A 20,416-nucleotide genomic window follows, 5' to 3' on the forward strand; every position below is an offset into this window, starting at 1 on the left:
ACTTTGAGTGCCTGGTGGCCAAGAGGTCCATTATTGCTTGACTAGTTTCTTAGAGATTCCTACATGTTATCTTGTTTTCCATTATGCCAGGAGGGCATTACTTATGGGTAAACAGAGGACTGGAGAAGTCCATTTCTCAAACCAAGGTCACAATGCTAATACACAATGAAACAGGGTTTGGAATCCAGGTTCATTGTTCTTTCTGATATATCGCAGCATGGTCCCTACGAGTCTTATAGGCTAGGAGAGGGAAATGGAGTAAGCAAATTGGAATTTGAAGGTGATTTGGTACCACTCCATGGGAAGCTAACTGAGAAAACGATTTCAGAGTGGGGATGAAATCAGCATGGGCTGGGCTGGAGTAGCCAGAGGAGACTTTCTAGAGAAGGGACTTGAATTGAACCTTGAAAGCTAGCCAAGATTAGGAAAGGTTGAGGGGCGGAGATATGGAATTCTCCAGTGGGTAGGATGGGGCAGGATGAACAGGAAGAGATTAATTAGAGCTAGAGAGCAACTAGTTCTAATTATGAGCTCAATGAGCCCAACTAACTCAATGAGCAGATTCTCACCTGTACTGCAAGGACCGTGGGCGGGTGATAAAGGCAGGATGACTCACTTCCCTCTGTCTAGGAGGCCTATTCTTCATGCTTCCCGCTGCTGGCAGCAAAGTAGTGGGAGAAGGAGGCCCAAGAAACTGAGATTGCTGTGTCTTGCCAGCAAAAGCATGACTAAGACACCCGGGGTCTGCAGGCTTGTTAGGTTCACATGGAACATTAAAAAGTATGGAATCTTTCCATCTCTAAATCCCTAGGTTCATCTCCAGAATATTTGTGAAGTTCAAGTCTACCAAACTGGGGTTGAGGGTTTGGTTGGCTGAAGCATCACTATGAACAAAGCTAGTGGAGGTGATGGAATTCCAGTTGAGCTATTTCAAATCCTAAAAGATGATGCTGTGAAAGTGCTGCACTCAATATGCCAGCAAATTTGGAAAACTCAGCAGTGGCCATGGGACTGGAAAAGGTCAATTTTCATTCCAATCCCAAAGAAAGGCAGTGCCAAAGAATGTTCAAACTACCACACAATTGTACTCATCTCATACACTAGCAAAGTAATGCTCAAAATTCTCCAAGCCAGGCTTCAACAGTATGTGAACTGTGAACTTCCAGATGTTCAAGCTGGATTTAGAAAAGGCAGAGGAATCAGAGATAAAATTGCAAACATCCCCTGGATCATCAAAAAAACCAAGAGAGTTCCAGAAAAACATCTATTTCTGCTTTTTTGACTATGCCAAAGCCTTTGACTGTGTGGATCACAACAAACTGTGGAAAATTCTGAGAGATGGGAATACCAGACCACCTGACCTGCCTCCTGAGAAATCTGTATGTAGGTCAAGAAGCAACAGTTAGAACTGGATGTGAAACAACAGACTGGTTCCAAATCGGGAAAGGAGTACAAGGCTGTATATTGTCATCCTACTTATTTAATTTATATGCAGAGTACATCACGAGAAGTGCTGCACTGGATAAAGCACAAGCTGGAATCAAGATTGCCGGATGAAATATCAATAACCTCATATATGCAGATGACACCACCCTTATAGCAGAAAGTGAAGAAGAACTAAGGAACCTCTTGATGAAAGTGAAAGAGGAGAGTGAAAAAGTTGGCTTAAAGCTTGACATTCAGAAAACTAAGATCATGGCATCTGGTCCCATCAGTTCATGGCAAATAGATGCGGAAACAGTGGAAACAGTAAGAGACTTTATTTTTTTTGGCTCCAAAATCACTTCATATGGTGACTGCAGCCATGAAATTAAAAGACGCTTGCTCCTTGGAGGAAAAGCTATGACCAACCTAGACAGCATATTAAAAAGCAGAGACATTACTCTGCCAACAAAGGTCCATCTAGTCAAAGCTATGGTTTTTCCAGTAGTCATGTATGGATGTGAGAGTTGGACTATAAAGAAAGCTGAGCGCTGAAGAATTGATGCTTTTGAACTCTGGTGCTGGAGAAGACTCTTGAGAGCCCTTGGACTGCAAGGAGATCCAACCAGTCCATCCTAAAGAAAATCATTCCTGAATATTCATTGGAAGGACTGATGCTGAAGCTGAAACTGCAATACTTTGGCCACCTGATTCGAAGAACTGACTCATTGGAAAAAGACCCTGATGCTGGGAGGGATTGGGGGCAGGAGGAGAAGGGGGCGACAGAGGATGAGGTGGTTGGATGGCATCACTGACTGTCTGGACAGACATGAGTCTGAGTGAGCTCTGGGAGTTGGTGATGGACAGGGCAGCCTGGTATGCTGCAGTCCATGAGGTCGCAGAGTCGGCCATGACTGAGGGACTGAACTGAACTGAGTGCATTTAAAAGATGTCTGGCTTTGGACTTCCCTGGTGGTCCAGTGGTTAAGAATCCACCTGCCAATACAGGGGACATGGGTTTGATCCCTGACCCGAGAAGACCCAACATGCCCCAGGTCAGCTAAGTCCACGCACCTACAGCCAGTGCTCCGCAACAAGAGAAGACACCACAGTGGGAAGCCTGCGCTCTGCAACTAGAGATTAGCTTCCCTCACTGCAACTAGAGAAAGCCCGCACACAGCGACAAAGACCCAGTACAGTCAAAAATAAACAAATGTTAAAAATCAAAAACTTTAAAGGAAAAGAAAGATGTCTGCCTTTAAAGGGAGGGGAAAACCCAGGAGCCTGTTCCCAGGGAGTTTGCAGTTACTTTCTTAGTTTTCCTAACAACCATGCTATTATGTTGTTATTGTTATTTTTTTTTTGGTCTCCTCGCTACACTCTTATGTCTTTGGGTCAAGTGACTTGATTTTTTTTATATTTTAATTCAGTATATAGTATAGTGAAAAAAATGTATAATTCATAGAAGCAGCATGGCAGGGACAACGGTGATGTTGGGAAGACTTCTATGAGAGAATATCTGAGCTGAGTTTGAACGATCAGGGGATATTTGGTTGGGGAAAGGGCAATGCAGGCTGAGGGAATAACATAGGCAAACGTGTATCTGGTAAAAGAATTCATGAAAACCAGGGACCCAGTATAGGGCTTCTCACAGGGAAATCTCCAGCAGGGAATTTGATAGATGGTTTCATGGAGACAGAGGATCTTCTGGGAACTCCTGAAATCATGCCAGGTAGGCAACAATCTACTTTCTGATGTTCTGGGTCCAACCTCTCAGGTTTTCCCCTTCTGATCCTGTTGAGGGGAATGGTAGATGCTTCTCCAGGGTTCCCGAACGAGAAGGGCTTTGGACGACACCTCCCTGGTTTGGGGGTGTGGATGATGTTCAAGCATCAAGAGAAGACTCCATGCTGACTTTAAGGAAGGGACTGGTCCTACAAACATATATTTAAAGCAGAAAATCATCACCAAGGACTGTTCTCATATACAGCTTTTTCATTGCCAGTGGGATTAATGAGGAACATGGGTCATCACCCCCTGTCCTACAGGAACATCCCACCTCTGGGTCTTTAATGTCAACAAGCATTCCTTGATGAAGAAGTCAAAGCAGAAACAGAAAAATTCCCACCTGGCTTGACTCCTGGTCCCCTTGTATCAGCCCTTTAGTGCAAATAAGGGAGCAGAGGCCCGTAGATGCCAGCTGTGAGGAGGACGGTGTGGAAGCCTCTGCTCTTTCTGTCCTCTCTTCTGTTTGGGTCCCTGCAGCCCCTGGGAGGTGTGCCATGCTCAGAGGGTGCCTTACCAAAGTGACCACTTGGGGTCACTGTGACTTCGCCCAAAGCAGGTTGAGCACCATCTGGCCCCGGCCCCAGGCCCATTGCCCGGCTCCTCCTCCTCAGAAGAGCCTGCAGGGTGTTGAAGGTCTGGCGCTGGGTCTGGGGTTTGTGCCCTGGCATGTCAGGGAGTGCGGACAGGATGAAGAGAACATCAAGTGCCTCCATCGGCACCGATTTGCCAGCTGGGCCCCTTTAAGGGGGTCTCGGGTTTCTCCGTGGAAAGTCCTCCTGTGGACAAGCACCTCTAGGAGCCCATCTTCTCACCACGAGACCTCCACTGGGGCCCCGAGGAAACAAAGCGGGCTTTGGTCGAGGCCTCGCTTTCCTTTCCCCAGCAACCAGAAGCCTGGAGGGCGGCAACTCGCAGGGCCTGACTGGGGCATGCTTGTAGACATTGGCCTTGCACTTGTGTGTGTGTGTGTGTGGGTGTCGTGTGTGGCTGGCTGCAGGTCTTTGTTTTCTTGCGGTCCCGTGTTACACCACGAGGTCTGTAGGAATCTCCAAGCCCCTGGGTTTCCTAACCCTGTGAATGATTTTTCTGATTAGCAGCTTGTGGACTGGAGATCCAGGTGGTCGCCACCAGCAGAGGCAGCTGGTGAGGAGGTGTCATCAAGAGGTGTTCAAGGGCTGCCCCATGGAGACAAGGTGATAGCCAGGGCCCCGGAGCTGGGTTACAGCCCAGGGCTCACATAGCCCTACAGGCCAGCTCCTTTTGCCCTTCTCCTGACCACAGGGGTCCTCAAGTGTGGGCTCCTCTTCCTGAGGGGGGACCAGGCAAGACACTTCATGGCTGAAGACACCCCCTGCCCCTGTTCACAGAACACTGCAGCCACAGGCTCTTCAGAGGGCAGGGTGGTAGAGTCCCCTCAGACACAGGCCAGAGCAGTGTTTATAATCTGCATCAATCTCAGGCAGGGTTTTATTGTTGTTGTTTTTTTAACCAAAGTCCAGTCTAAGAATGAGGATCTCCTTCCTTCCCCTACCCCCACTTCCTCCCACTCTCCTTCCTCTAGGAGTTTTCTGTATAGTTTATGGTTTGTCACTGCTATTCAGAAAACAGTGGTGGTGCTAGTCCCTGCTACATGCTGCCAATAACCTAGAGGGAAGTCAGGGAGTGGTGAGTCTGTAAAGGTATATAACACTCAGGGACCCCTTTGGGACTCAAGGTATGGAACACAGGCCTAGCAGACATAGCTTCAGTTGTGTTCGACCCCATGGACTGTAGCCTGCCAGGCTTCTCTGTCCATGGGATTCTCTAGGCAAGAATACTAGAGTGGGTTGCCATGCCCTCCTCTAGGGGATCTTCCCAACCCAGGGATTGAACCCCTATTTCTTATGTCTCCTGCATTGGCAGGCGGGATTTTTTAATCACTGGGAAGCCCCCCAGGCTGAGAGGCTGATCCTACAGAAAAAGACATCGTTAAAGACACAGAAGCTACCATGGCAGAGAGAAAAATCATTGTAGACATGGAGTCTGTTGTTGAGAAACAAATTCTTACTCCAGAGGGAAGTTGCTGGGTATTGCCTAGAAAGAAGAAAGGTTTGGTATTCTGTGCCCCAGCCTGGCCTCTGCATTGCAAAGGGGGAGGTATATGATGGGGGAGGTGGGGTGGGGAGGTGCTGTGAGCTCTCTGTGTGACTGAGCCCCGGAGTCAGGAAGGCTATGTTCCACAGTAAAGGGTTAGGTGGTGGCTGCAGAGATAAGGGCTTCTGCAAAGAGTATCCAGTACAGATGCCATAGAACTTGAGGGATTTGGAGTCACCTAACTCTGAGAATAAAGGGCGTGTGAACTTGTGCTTGGGAGAGGCCAGGTTGCAAGGGACCCAGGCTGAGCTTTGTCGGGATTAAAAATGATAGAAGGCTAAATAGCTGCTGAATGTTTATTATGTACCAATGCTCAGATACAGAAATAAATACGATTTCACTGAATCCTCAAAACAACCTGTGAGGTAGACCTGATGTTCTTTGGGCCAGGAAGCAGAAACAGAAATTGAAGCAATTTGCCAGACACACATCAATGAAGTTGGTCTCAAGCCTGAGTGGGCGATTTAAAAACCCACACTCTAGGTATTCCTTTTTATGGCTGAGTAATATTCCATTTTTATATGCACCACATATTCTTTATCCATTCCTTTCCATAAAGCTGGTTTACTTTGCTATACAGTAGAAACTAACACAACATTGTAAAGCAATTATACTCCAATAAAAATTAATAAAAAATAAAAAGGCAGTGATGAAAACTTGGTAATCTTAAAAAGAAGAAGCCATGCTCAAACTGGTGCTTCTTGCATTAATGTGCACACAGATCCCCAAGGAGCTTTTAAAATGCAGACTCTGATTCTGTGGATCTAGGTGGAGAGGACTCTGACACCTCCCAAGGTGATGCCATAGCCACAGGTCCCCCCCACACACCCCACTTTGAGAAGCTGGGAATCTGCTCTGTGCCTTACTTATACAGGGTGTCATTCCAAACCATCTCTTAGCTCTAGACCTCCTCCTCTGCCTCCTTATTCATCATCATCATTGTCATCATCTGAGTATTGAGTACTTTGCTATATTAGAAGAACGGCCTTAAACTCATTAAGTTCATGATCTCATTAAAGCCCCATCAAATGCTATGAGGCAGGTGGCAACATTCCTCTTTTACATATGATGAAACAGAGGCTTAGAAAGGTCATGTCAATGGCTTCAAACCACATAGGATGTAGTTGAGCCTAGATATAGAGTCTTAGGACTTCCCTGGTGGCTTAGATGGTAAAGAATCTGCCTGTAATGTAGGAGACCTGGGTTCGATCCCTGGGTTGGGAAGATCCCCTGGAGAAGGGAATGGTTATCCACTCCAGTATTCTTGGCTGGAGAATCCCATGGACAGAGGAGCCTGGTGGGCTACAATCCATGGGGTTGCAAAGAGTTGGATATGACTGTGTGACTAACACACACACAGAGATTAGAGTCTCAGCTCTTAACGTGTCCCAAGGAACTGAGCACTCAAATAAAATGGGGCAGGAGAGATGGTACCTTCTGTTAGGGTTGCAGTTATTTTTGGCTAAGGGATAGGGAGGGTGGGGATGTGCAGAGCTGAAATTTCTAGTCCTGCACTTTCTGGCCAGGGAGGAATTGCTTCAGATGAGCCTGGAATTGTCCTTCCCACTGAGTTCAGAGTCCTGTTTTATATATACAAGCAAATAACTTGCTGGGAACCAAAAACAAACAAACTGAACAACAACAACAACAACAAAATCCCAAAACAAGTCTTAGGAGCTGAAAAACTCTCATTTTTAGCATCCAGGTAGGACAGTGAGGGAGAAAACACAACTATTAAGAGCTGGGATCAAACTTCTCCCTCTTTTGGCCTTGCCTCCAGCAGGGTCCTTCCTCCTCTTTCCCCAGACACCACAGTAAGAGCGCCAGTGATCCTTGTAATCGGCATCTCAGCAAGTACAGACATACTTGATTTCCTTACATGCCTATAATCCCTTTTTAAATCACATAAGGCTATTTGCTTTTATAAATCTTCCCAGCAGTGAGCTCCCTGGGATAATTATATGTAATATATATTTATAATTTTATTTCATAAGCCCAACTCAAATAAAAAGCCAACATCTCTGTGCTCACTCCTTGATAATAATCTTCCCATTCCTTGGAAGTCTGCAACATTTAAATTTTGACCCTTCCTTCACTCTTGCTTCTTTAGTAAGAGCAGCCATGAAAATGGATGGGAGCTTTTGACTAGGCTTCACAACTGCCTTTCATGGTTCCCTTGCTAGTTTTGGGAACACGGGCAAGTTTCCAAACTCCCTGCCTCAGTTTCCTTATCTGTAAAATGGGGGCAATGACTGGGGTGGCTGTAATGTGATGGCTGATGGCTGTGGCACCTTAGTTGACTGATACGGCAGGCAATATTTTCGTTCTCATGTCCCTCATGAGTCTTGTTGTTGTGAAGATGAAATAAGCTAAAACTATGTGAAGGTGCCTGGAATAACAGATGACCAATGAATGTAGAATCTTCTTTGTTTCCGGTAATGGGAAATAATAACTAGGATATGAGTGAGTTCTTCTCTATATCCCATGATTTTATAGTGTATCCTCCATCCGAACATCAAGCCATCATCTTTGTAAAACTGCTAATTGCCAAAGCAGCCTGCGGCTCTGGGCAGGGATACACTGTGCCTAGAACCAGTTCCCTCTTGTATCATTGCAGGTTTTTTTGTTTAGCTTAATTTTTGTGAATGTCTCCAGCTCTCTGGAAAGGCCCTACGCCAGCTGGTCTGTTCCTGCTATGTTTAATTCACCCCCATTAACCTGCTTGGTCAGCATATCTTTCCATCTCCTTGCTGTGTTTTCAGAAGTGAGTCTGTCTGGAAAAAGCATTTATTATATTTACTTTAACTAGCCTCATTTGGCAAGGCGGTCTGGGATTTCAGTTCAGGAGGAAAACAGCTTTGATTATCCTGCCCTTGTTTACTCTCCGCACTCTTTGCTATGGATCCCTTGTCTACTGAGATGACAAATGCTTTTGCGAGAAGCCAACACACAGGATAAACAGTCTCTGTGAGCACACTACCCGCCTCTGGTCCATGGCTGTTTTGCACACTCTCCATCTAAAAACTGTGCCCCCATTTCCAGCCATCTACCTTTCAGCAAAGCCTAGCAGGTAGGTTTTCCTGGATGGGTGTGTCTAAGGCCCAGGAAGAGCACTAGTTGAGCTCCACATCCCCATGGGGACACGGAATGCTCCCCAGCCAAGCATTATGGTGACCTGGGGCATCGTGTTAGTTCACACCACCATTATCTCTCCCTTTGGCTCCAAACAGCCTCCTGACCACTGTCTGCCTCTGACCTTGCCCTCCTCCTGTCTGTTCTCCACTGTAGCTGGATGAATCTGCATTGCATCACCTACTTGAGACCTTTCAACAACTCCTCACTCACACTCTTTACAGGGTGCAGAAGGCATGACCAGGCTCTTAAATTATCAACTTATCACTGGCTTCTTGTAGCCTGTGTGCAGTTGCTCTCATTCATTCATGCAGGCATTTATCCACTTATTCACCACTTATCCAGGACCTAGTAAGTGCTAGATGTTGTGCTAGATGCTGGGGAATCATGGTGATCAAAACCAGACATGATCCCCCTTTCACAGAGTTTCAGTCTAAGGTGGAGATTAACAACTCAATAATCATACCCACAAGCGCACAAGGATAACTTGAGAAGTGCTGTGAGGTGAGGGGTCACCAGCAAGCAGGATGACCTGATCTCACCTGGGAACCAGCCAGGGTTCCAGAGAAGTGACAGGTGACCTGAGAGCAAGAAGGGAAGCTGCCATCATGAGGTGAAGAGAGTTGTGGGGGGAGAGAGCCTGATAAGCAGAGGGAATGGCATGTGCCAAGCCCTGGGGCAGGAGGGTGTTTGAGGAACTAAAAAAAGTAGGCCTGTGGGCCTGGAACACCAGGAACACCAGGAGATATGGGAGATGGAGGAGACTGGAAAAGATGGTAGGGAAACCAAGGCCATGGGAGGGTTTGGAGTTTATCACGAAAGCAATTGAAGTCCTTGAAATGGATGCACAATAGGATGGGAAATGTACTTTGAAAAGATCACTGGTGGAGTGAAGAGGACAATGGAGGGGCCAGGAGAGAATGGGGGGTTATTGCAGTGGTGGAGACAAGATGTGACAGTAGCTTAGACCAGGGGATGGCAGTGCAAGGAGAACAGTAGATACATGCCCTAGGTACTCGGTGGATTATATCAGAGGGATTTGGCAATGGGTGGATGTGGGCTTGCAGGGCTGGGGAGAGGGCTGGGAGGAGCTCAGGAGCCGCCGTGCCCCCAGGAGCCAGGGCTTACTCACCGGTGAGCGTGGCTCTGCTGGTTGGTCCGATGCTTTTGGGGACCAGCAGCTCATGGTACTGCTCGCCTGCCAAGGTGCTGTACTCAACCCTGTACTCCTGAACCTCTGCCTCACTGTTGTCCCACTCGAGGTCAAGGCTGGTGGCTGTGCGGGAACCAACCCGCAGGTTCTTGGGGGCATCAATCTCTTAAAAAAAAAGACATCACCAACATCACACAGGATAATGGGCATTTGCCGTGCATCTTGAACTTGAACAGGCTCTGGGGTGACAGCCCACATCTCACCCTCTGCCTTTTGTTTGAGTGAACCCCAGGCGTTGCCCCTTAGCTTTTGGTCTGCCAGATTGGCCATGATAGATTCCATGGGCAGGCTGGAGAGTTTTATTTGATAGTTAGACATAAATACACTTTACACGTCCCCCATTCTCATTCAGGAGTTTGTTCTACTGGTGTTCTAGAAATTGAAAAATGAACTAGTTAGTATCATAAGCCTGAGACTAAGGGAATTCCTGGAAGGATGAAATCAGAGATGGCATCCAAGTGATTGAGATGAAAGAGTGTAATTTCAAATTTGATCACCAAGCAACAAAACAGAGGATTGGTTGCAAGACTGAAGTATAAGATGTCTTCCCTTGGATTTACTTGCATAGACATGCTGAAAGGTTTGCACAGAGAGAGGGTATGTGATGTAGTGGAAATCAGTCACCTTTGGAGTCAGGTCTCAGTTTGATCTCACTTCTAATTCTTAATGTAATGGGATCAAAGGCTGGGCCTTGATGGTCACATCTGTAAGATGGGCCAACAATACTGCTTTGCTAGTTGTAAAGATGAGACAATGCATGTGGAAGTGTGCAGTTTGGGGACTGGTACAAAATTAGGTGTCCAAGCCCTGGGCTGACTTACTGGTGCTTCCACAATTCTCCCTGAGTTCTGACAACCTGGCACCCCCATGCCTGCTCCCTGGAGTTCCAAGAACTCCACAGTAATGAAAAGACCTCTGGCATTGGGGTCTCTCCCTCAACTCTGGGGGGCTTGTTCTCTCTCCCAGGCTTATTTGGGCAGAAACAACATAAAACAATTTACAGGGTAAGAAGGGTAAGAAGAAGGTGTTGTCTTGACAAACTGCCACTTAAAAAGTTCTAACTAGGTCTTGACTTTGAGACTTGAATTTAACTTTGGAGTGGACCAGCCATTTGTTCTGGGAACACCTCAAGTGGACTGTTTTACTTTGTAAATGCCAGGCAAGTCTCCACCGATTGTTCTTTTGGAAGACGGGACGTTGTGAATCAGTCTGAGCGCAGCTGCTGCAGAGTGAGAAGTGTTCTGTTTAGGGATGTAAATTGGGTGAATCTCTTAGCAGATTTATGCCTCTGCAGCTTATTTTTCTGAGAAATGTTTCCTTACTCAGTGTGGGTTTAGCATGCGGGAAACCATGCATTCTGCACGTGCTGTGTGTGTAATTTCTCCAGCAATTGTAAGGAGAGAGGAGCTTGAGTAGAGGGGCATGTGGGAGGAATGCTCTGGGCTGCAGGTTCCTAAATCTCACATCCCTCAATCTTTCTGGCGGGGGCGGGGGGTGTGGGGGAAGAGAGGCTAGCAGAGGACTGGGTGGGGCTTGGGGGTGTGGGCTGAAATGAACTGGAGCAAAAGAAATTCACTTAGGGTCCAGGTTGAGTCTCTTATTTACCTACTGCTCTTCACAACTAAAGACTTTGGAAATGGTAGACTATAGTTTTTTGGAAATGGTAAACTATGGTTTTGTTTTCTGCGTTTTGGGGCAGGGTCTATGCCCTGTGGATAGGCAGCAGTGTTTCTTCTGAAGGGACTGGACATTTCCAATGTCAGTGATCCCCAAAGAGATCAATCCTGGGAATGAGGACTGGAGAAGGGGGTGTTGTAGGACTAGGGTGGAGTGAAACGGTTTGCTCCCTCTAGGTCTTGGAGCCTGACCTCCAGGAGGGCCAGCTGAAGGGCTCCCTGGCAAGTGGGAGCTGGGCTGGTCTCTGCAACACACCAGCAAACCAGGTGCAAGGCAAAATCAGATGCCCAGTAGAGGCCCTGGGGAGGGGCTGGGACTGTGGACTCTCATCTTGAAACATAAATTAGAGCAAGTACTTTGGCTGAAAATTTTCCATTGCTTCCTATTACAAGCTCCTAATGGTGGCCCACCATTAGTTGGTGACGGACAGGGAAGCCTGGCATGCGGCAGTCCCCGGGGTCGCAAAGAGTTGGACACGACTGAGTGACTGAACTGAACTGCATGGTGGCCCATGGGCTTGGCGTGGTCTGGCCCTGCCTGCTTCTCAGGTGGCACCTTGGAGCGTTCTTCCCTTATTCACTGTGCTCCGGCTGGACTGCCTTTTTCCTCCTCCTGACTCATTCCAGCTTATTCTCACCTCTGGGCTCTGCGCTGACTGCTTCTTTTGTTGAGAATGCTCTTCCCAGACCCTCACATGGCTGAGGTCACTTTGCTATTGGTGTTTAGTCATTAAGTTTCGTCTGACTCTTTGGCGACTCCATGGACTGTAGCCCACCAGGCTCCTCTATGGGATTTCCCAGGCAAGAATACTGGAGTGGGTTGCCAGTTCCTTCTCCAGGGGATCAAACCCAAGTCTTTTGCAGCTCCTGCATTGTCAGGCAGATTCTTTACCACTGAGCCACCTGGGAAGCCCCCCATGAGGTCACTTAGGTCTTGATTCAAACCTCAGCCCCTCAGAGAGACCTTTCTGACTGCTGCTGCTGCTAAGTCGCTTCAGTCGTGTCTGACTCTGTGTGACCCCGTAGAAGGCAGCCCACCAGGCTCCCCCGCCCTGGGATTCTCCAGGCAAGACCACTGGAGTGGGTTGCCATTTCCTTCTCCAATGCATGAAAGTGAAGTCGCTCAGTTGTGTCTGACTCTTCGCGACCCCATGGACTGCAGCCTACCAGGCTCCTCCGTTCATGGAATTTTCCAGGCAACAGTCCTGGAGTGGGTTGTCATTGCCTTCTGACTACTCCCTCTGTATCATTAATTTCATTTTTTAGCATGGTTCTCATAATTGAGACGATCCCATATATTCTTATGTTCCTTTTTTTTTCCCTTGTCCAGTTCCCCTCACTGGAATATAACTCACATGAACTGGGATCTTGCCTATCTTGTTTATTCTGCAGCCTTACTGCCGAGGCCAGTGCTTGGCACCTCTAGGTGTTCTTTAAACACAGGTGAAACAAATACTGTCCACTCTCTGTCTTGTCTGCTCCTTCAAAACCATTGAGAAAGTCTTGTTAAATATTCTGGCTGGGGACTGTGAGGATGCTCGGGGCGAGGGGGTGCAGGAAGAACTGCAGCTGTGACTGGGGGCGGCTGGTCCTGGCTGACTGACAAGCACCATCAGGGTTGAACTTGCGGAGGCATTTCCTGGGGAATCCCAGAGCATACTCCCTGCCCAGCAGGTGGGAGCTCCAACTGTTGTGGGGCCTTTGAATGAGTTTCCAGGACTGCTGCAACCAAGGGCCACAGACTGGTTGGGCTTACACAAGAGAAACATATTGTCTCACAAACTGGAAGTCTGAGATCAAGGTGTTGGCTCCCTTCTGAGGGCTGTGAGAGAGAATCTGAGGGCTGTGAGGAAGAAATCCACCATAAAAGGAGTTTCCTTGGTGGTCCAGTGGTTAAGATTTCCCCTTCCAATACAGGGGGTGTGGGGTTCGATCCCTGATCTGGAAGCTAAGTACATGTCTTGTGGCCAAAACATAAAACAGAAGCAATATTTTAACATGCCTTTTTACTTAGTCCTGTCTGACTCTTTGAGACCCTTTGGACTGTAGCCCACCAGCCTCCTCTTTCCATGGGGTTTCCCAGGCAAGAATACTGGGGTGGGTTGCCATTTCCTTCTCCAGGGGGATCTTCCTGACCCAGGGATCAAATCTGTGTCTCTTGTGTTGCAGGCAGATCCTTTATCTGCTGAGCCATCTGGGAATTCGATAAAAACTTTAAAATGGTTCACATCAAAAAAAAAAAAAAATTCACCAGGAGAGTCCTAGGACTTCTCCTATGAGGGCAGCTGCAACCAGAGCTATGTACGGAGAGTGGGGAAGTTCATGAGACTGGCCTCCAGGTCTCCCTGGACCCCTTCTCTCTAACTACTGGCTTTGCTGGGCTTCCATCAATGCCTTCCTTTTTCCGAGCGGCTCTAAGACCCAACCAGATACCCTGCTCACCACTCGGAAAGCAAATCTCTGTTTTAATTGCCTGTGCAATTAGTGCGCTCCTAGTGTCGAAGCCATCACCTGGAAAAGCACTTTGGCTAATTTGAATTTAAGCGGAGTTCTAAAATGACTGAGGGCCCTGCTGTGAGGGTCCGGGCACCTTCTCATCATTCAACACAGCACCTGCCAACTCCTGGCCTTGAGAGCTGGTGAGCAAATCTGTCCACAGCTCCCCGCCCCCATGGCCCCCTCACCCTCCACCCCCTCGAGCAGAGCAGGGCAGGTTGCAGGTATAGGCTGCTGCTGCGTGCAGAAAGGAGGCACCTAACAGCTGCCCATCCTCCAAGCAACCAGAAACAGAGAATCACGCCAAGAACGGAAACTCATGGTTGGGGGGTGGGGGCTTCTAGGAGGCAGAATGTAATTGTCTTGATTGAAATTTTCCTGGGCCACCAGCCAGTCCTGTTTCCATCTCGTCAACCTAAACATCAAGAATTCCCTTTTCGTGCTTCCGCCTGAAAGCTCTTGTCTCCTTTTCAGCCTCTTCAAACTCCTTATCTGAGCACAGCCACAAAGAAACCACTTTTCACACAAAAACTATCTTGAAATTGAAAAAGAATGCAGGACTTGTGGCTCTCTGGAGGTCCCACCACCTGAGCAGGCCTTGCTGTGGGGGTGCAAAGGTTGGGGGTGGGCAGGATTGACCTTGAATTCACCAGGAAGGGACCTTGTGTGAGGCTCTGAGCAGCTTTGGCTGAGTGAGGGAAAAGAAGGCAAGAGAAACAGGCAGAATGTAGTTCCTTTATTTTAAAAATACAGTCACTGAGGAGCCCAACATGTGTTCAGTAAAAAACTGGACCGGGGACCCCTGGCTGGGGTGGAATCCAGCACAGGGGCAGGAGAGAAAGCCTGAGAGGGTATCTTTCAGAATCAACTGTCTTCTCCGTTTCCTCAGCGTCCACACTTGGTCTCTTCAATAGGGAAATCTTCTCCCTAACCCAGTGTTTCCTTTGGGGTAGAGGGAAAGCTGTTATGAGATTCCAAGCCTTTTTCCTCTACGGGGAAGATGGACTCCCCTCAATGGTGAGTTTTGTAGTGAGACTGGGCACGACCCTTCTGGTTCCCCTCTCTAGGGAGCCCTCTGCCCATGGGGATCAGCCTCTGCTTGTTCCTCTGTGCCCTAACCTCAGCAGCCCCCAACTTCTACCACATGGGGGTCTTGCCCAGACTCACAGAGGCCATCAGTTGGCAAGCCCATTCGACTCTAACACTAAGCTACCTGTTCCAATCTAGGGGGTATTTTGGCCTCCATCTATCTTACTCTTTGCTGTATTTATCAGCTGATTTTAAACACAGGTGGAGGGTAATGGTGCTGTTTACTGAGCCTCCCCTGAAGCCCTTTGGCTGACTTGCCCCATCCTGTAACAGGCTCTTAGGCCACCACTTAATGTGGGATGCTTGAATTAGGGATTCTCCTACTTCATTCTATCGGAAGATGCTGGTTCTTAGATCTTACAGATGCCTGCAGTTCCCTTCGATTGCTGTGCCACCTTGGGAGCTGGCAGAGACATTCCTTGACCTGTGACCTCCCGAGGGCAGACAGGCCGAGACACGGAGTCTGGATTAGATAGAGACTCACTCTTGGATCTCAGCCCCTGCTGACCTGGGAAGAGCGCTGGCGGGCCTGCGTCTGCATGTGCCTGACCTACTTGTCCATTAGTTGGCCGACTGGATGGGCTCCAGGAGAGCCAGGGAGCAAGTCGTGAGGTCTGCCCTTTCCCAAGTCTCTTTAAAAGTCCTGACAGGCTTGGGAAGTGAGTGGCCGGTCATCCAGCTGGGCAGGAGGCATTGACATGGGCTTCATTCAGCCTGCGGTCTGTGGGAGTCAGATGTATGTTGGCCCTCTTGCAAGCGCTCACAAGGATGAGTAAAACAGTCTCAGGCAGAAGGTCTGCTTCGACACGGATGGGCTTTGCACAGCTCTAAGCAGCACCACAGTGCTGGGGTAGTCACTGTGGATCTATGGAATCATTACCACTATTGCCGGCAAAGAGCAATAAAGTGTCACCAGGAGGGGTCACTGAACTCTCACAAAATTGCCCTTTGGGTTAGCAATGGGGATGTGTCAGTGATGTCAGGACAAACGTTTCATTTTACAAAGGAGAGATGTGAGACCCCAGGGGAAGAGTTATGTCAGGTCACAGACCTGGCTGGTAGCAGAAGCAAGACAGGAACCCAGCTCTCCCATCCACGGGTGACCGGCGCTCCTCCGCCCTGTGATGGAACCTCACCGGGACGCCCGGAAACCTCTGGCTTCCCCCTTGCAGTGCACGTGATATACGTGGATGCCCGCGCACACATCCTCTCTCTCCCTGGATGCCCCTCCTGTCGCGATGGTACCCGCTGGCGCAGCGCCCTCGCCCCTCCTCCGGCTCCGCCCCGACTCGCAGCCTCACCTGTTGTGAACTGGGTGGTGGAGGCCCCGCTCTCGTTGGCTCCGCGGACCGCGCTGACCCACACCTCGTATCGGGAGCCCGGCCGCAGGGCCTGTACCGAGTACTGGCTCAGGGGAGGCTGCAGCCGGAAGGTGGTTTTCCCGCCTTCCCCGCCCACCAGGCCATACTTCAGGAGAATGAAATCGACTTTGGCTCGAGGTGGGGTCCACTCCACGAAGGCCACGGTGTCGGAGACATCTCGAACTAGGATCTGAGTGGGCCCATCAATGACTAAATGAGGAAGAGCCAGAAGGAAAAAAAAAAAAAAGTTTGAGAAATGAGCCTTTGACTTTAGGAAGCTCTTTCCTTTCCTTTCCTCCTTACATTAGCCTGGTCTGTTAGAGAGAGGATGGGTATTGTTATCCCATTTTACAGATAGGGATAATGAGACAGTGAGATGGAATCTCTTTCCTGTGGACATATGGTTTGACAATGGGTGAATGGACACTGGATCTCAGGTCCCCTGAGGCTGTGACTTTTTTCAGGGCTGACACTTCCCAGTTTGGATGGAGGAAGGGCACTTACTGGCTTGAGAGGGCCAGCTCTGCTCTGTCAGGAGTTTATGGGACAAAGGACAGAGAACCGTGCTTCTTGTGTGTGCCCAGCTGTCCAGCCTTCACCTTCTTTGAGCCCCAAGGAAAGATCTATGAATTAGCAGTCCTGTCTAAACACCTGAGACTTCCAACTTGGTTGCCAGTGAGGGCATCATGAATATCCAAAAGATATCCCTGCTCAGCCATACCAACAGCTCAGTCAACCAGTTGCTAAGATGCTCAAAAACCCAACAGACATTTATATTTGTGTATGTGAAATATGCCTTCTGGGTAAACTTGCTCTTCTGTTAAAAAAAAAAAAAAAGATATCAATCTTGGAACAGCCTCTTGTGGGTTATTTTTTCCTCACTGGTTCTTGCATATTCCTGAGTCAGAGGGCACTGCATTACACCCAGTCCTTCCGGGCTTCTGAATATTCAGCACGTGTCCCTGGCCCCGGCACTGAGCAGCCAGGGGAAACCACTGTGTGATGGCTTTATCTAGAAAAAACTGGTTGATTTCCTAGGGGGCCTACCATCCATGGTTCTGATATCCACTTAAGGTCCTGTTCATATCGAATTAAGTGATGGTGGAGGTGGGGCAAGGTGAGAGAATGTGGAAGGGAAATAGAAAGGGCTTAGTGAGTAGAGTAGAAAATGGTGTTCTTAATTCCTCATGGCATGTCTACATGGCTAACATGCCCTGTTTTAATTACTCATTATCTTCTAGAAAGAGCTGACTCGGCTTCCATGTTTTTATTTATTATGGATGACACCCTTCTAGCTGGGGCTGATTAATGTTACTATTAATATTCTTCAAGGATTAGGAACTGGAACCACAGGCTCTGGCTCTCTGGTTAGTTGGTGAGCCAGGACTAGTGTGGCCATTCTCTACCATCTTCACACATAAATAGAAAACATCTGATCTGGATGGAGCCGGGAGGGAGAGAGAGGGAAAGAGAGAGAGAGAGAAGAAGGAGAAAGGGAGGGAGGTGGAGACAGAGAGGAAGAGGGAGGGACGAGGGCAAAGGGGAAAATGTGACTTATAGTAAATACATATTTGGTCTTCCCTTCTTGGCACAGAGCTCCTAAAACCCTTGATATTTTCTAAGTGATCAAAGTGGTAAAGTTGTCTCTTGTTGAATGGACTTGTGGACACAGCGGGGGATGAGAGGGTGGGACAAATTGAGAGAGTAGCGTTGACATATATACACTACCATGTGTAAAACAGATAGCTAGTGGGAAGCTGCTGTATCACACAGGGAACCCAGGCTGGTGCTCTGTGATGACCTAAAGGTGCTAGGGAGGAGGCTCAAGAGGGAGGGGATATATATATATAGTTATGGCTGATTCCCATAACTGGCAGAAACCAGCACTACATTATAAAGCAATTATCCGCCAATAAAAAAAAAAAAAGAAAGAAACATGATCAAGCTTTCCCCATTTAAAAAAAAAAATTTCCTTTTCCTCTCTGTAAAAAAAGTTGTCTGTCTCTTGTTATGTTAATGAATCGAGGTTGGAAGCCTGTTGTTAAGGGACCCAACTAGGTGATTAGAGGGTTGGAACTTTCAGTCTCACTTCTGACATCTGATCAGTCCATCAATTGTGCTCAAGTAATGAAGCCTCCATAAAACTCCAAAAAGACTGGGTTCGGAGAGCTCCCAGTTTAGGGAACCAGAATGCTTCCATGTGCCGCTATGACAGGACCCCAATTCCATGGGGGCGGAAGCTCCTTTGTTCAGGGCCTGTCCTGTGTATCTCTTCATATGGCTGTTGATTTGTGTCCTGAAATATCCTTTGTGATAAACCAGTAATTTGGTGAGAAAATGGGTTTCCCAAGTTCAGTGAGCTGCTCTAGCAAATTGATGAAACCCAGAGAGGGGGTCGTAGAACCTCTAATCTGTAGCTGGTCAGTCAGAAGGACAGGTGACAACACCTGGGTTTGTGATTGGCATCTGAAGTGGAGGATGGTCTTAAAGGACTGAGCCTTCAACCTGTGGAGTCTGATGCTCTCAGATGGTAGATGGTGTCAGAACTGAGTTGAATGGTAGGATACCTAGCTGGTAAACAGAGAATCGCTTGGTGTGGGGGATCCCTCCCCCAAACATACACACACTGGAACTGGGTGCAGAATTTTAGGAGCAAACAGAGAGAGAGAAGCAAAAATGAGTGACCGTGTGGCATTTCTAGAAAGATATAGAGAATAACTTGATTCTTGACTTTCCATTTCCTGGTTCAAGTCTTCTGTGAGACTCAGATGCATTTCAGGCCCTGGGGTTCCATGAGACACTCTGTATCCTTCCAGTAAATTCTCTCTTTTGCTTCAGCTACTTTTTGACCATTTTTCTTCCATATTACCAGAGTGTCTTGACTAATATATATTTTTTTTAAACAATCCTCACCGGATCACAATCTTGATTGTCTCCAGGATGGAGAGTCCCCCTCAGGACTGTCTCAGCCTGACTTTGAGCCTCTCAGTCTTTCTGAGTTGGGCCTTTCCCTGGGCACCCCACCCTCTTTGTGGGGCTAGCCCAGTCCTTCTCTCTATTAAACAGCTTGGGATTTGGGGTCTGGCACTGGCCAAAATAAAAATCACCAGACCATTTTGCTTTTGGTGCCACCTGGTTTGGAGTTAAAACTGTTTTTCATATTTGGGTAATAATGAGATGTAACAGAACATATCCAGATGTTTTCTTTCTTGCACGCTGAATTTCATGGTTTTAGATAACTTGGCCTTTTTAATTTCATTTAATTTAATAATGAGATGGGGGAGATGTTCTCCGAGCAGCTGAATAAGCATAATACCTGAAACATAGTAGAGACTCAGTACATGGGGCTGAATAAATGATATAAAGAGATGATTCTCAACAGTCATAAGAAAGGGAAGCATTTCAATGAACTGGAGCTCCTTGAAAAAAAAAAAAGTTACAAAAACTCTAATGACCATGTCAGGCTTTTTCCATCAGCTCTAAATCTCCCAATCCTAATCATGATGATTGCTTGTATTAGAGTGTCACTGTGAGGCACCAAGGCCTCTGGCTGCAGGAGGTCTTGTAATTTGAATTCTCAAAATGGCCTGACTGGAAGAAGCCAGCCTGCGTGCCTGACGAGGACTCAGAGCTTCGCAAGAGGGTTGGTGTGGATCAGACCTTAGCAGAAGGAAATAATTAAACAATGGTTTCTTAAAAACAGCAGACGGGGCTGGGAGCCAACCATCTTTTCTGCTGCCCCTCTTGTATTCGGCCTTTCAGTTGGCCACTGGGTAGCCGTGTCCCATTCCAGTCAAGGAGGTATCAGCTTGCTTTCAATTTAGGCCCTAATTTTTAAACAAACACACATCCTCCTCAAAAGGTAAACTGGAATAAATATTTTTCTTTCCATTTCTTTGTGATTCTGTACACAATCCCAAAATACGAACTAGGACATTTTTTCCTAAGTGAAAAAAATTTTGGCCTGGCTTGACCACAGATGACAAGATCAGGAGCTTTTCATTTTAATCTTAAGAAAATTCCAAATTAAAAAATAAATACTGCCAATTTTGTCAAAATGTGGTGTAAGTAGAAGCTTAAAGCAGAGTCTGTCTTTTCTAAGTGTG

General features: G+C 47.6%; 1 protein-coding gene across 1 annotated transcript in view; it reads right to left on the minus strand.

Moving 5' to 3' along the window:
* TNR (tenascin R) overlaps positions 1 to 20,416 on the minus strand; it is a 463,187-nt gene that overhangs the window by 52,623 nt on the left and 390,148 nt on the right. Inside the window, exons 8-9 of the mRNA XM_043924334.1 lie at positions 16,251 to 16,520; positions 9,608 to 9,793 (exon numbers count right to left, since the gene is read on the minus strand). Of these exons, the coding sequence (XP_043780269.1) occupies positions 9,608 to 9,793; positions 16,251 to 16,520 (456 nt within the window). The remainder of the gene's footprint in view (positions 1 to 9,607; positions 9,794 to 16,250; positions 16,521 to 20,416) is intronic.

This window comes from Cervus elaphus, chromosome 14, assembly GCF_910594005.1.
Source record: "Cervus elaphus chromosome 14, mCerEla1.1, whole genome shotgun sequence".
NCBI lineage: Eukaryota > Metazoa > Chordata > Mammalia > Artiodactyla > Cervidae > Cervus > Cervus elaphus.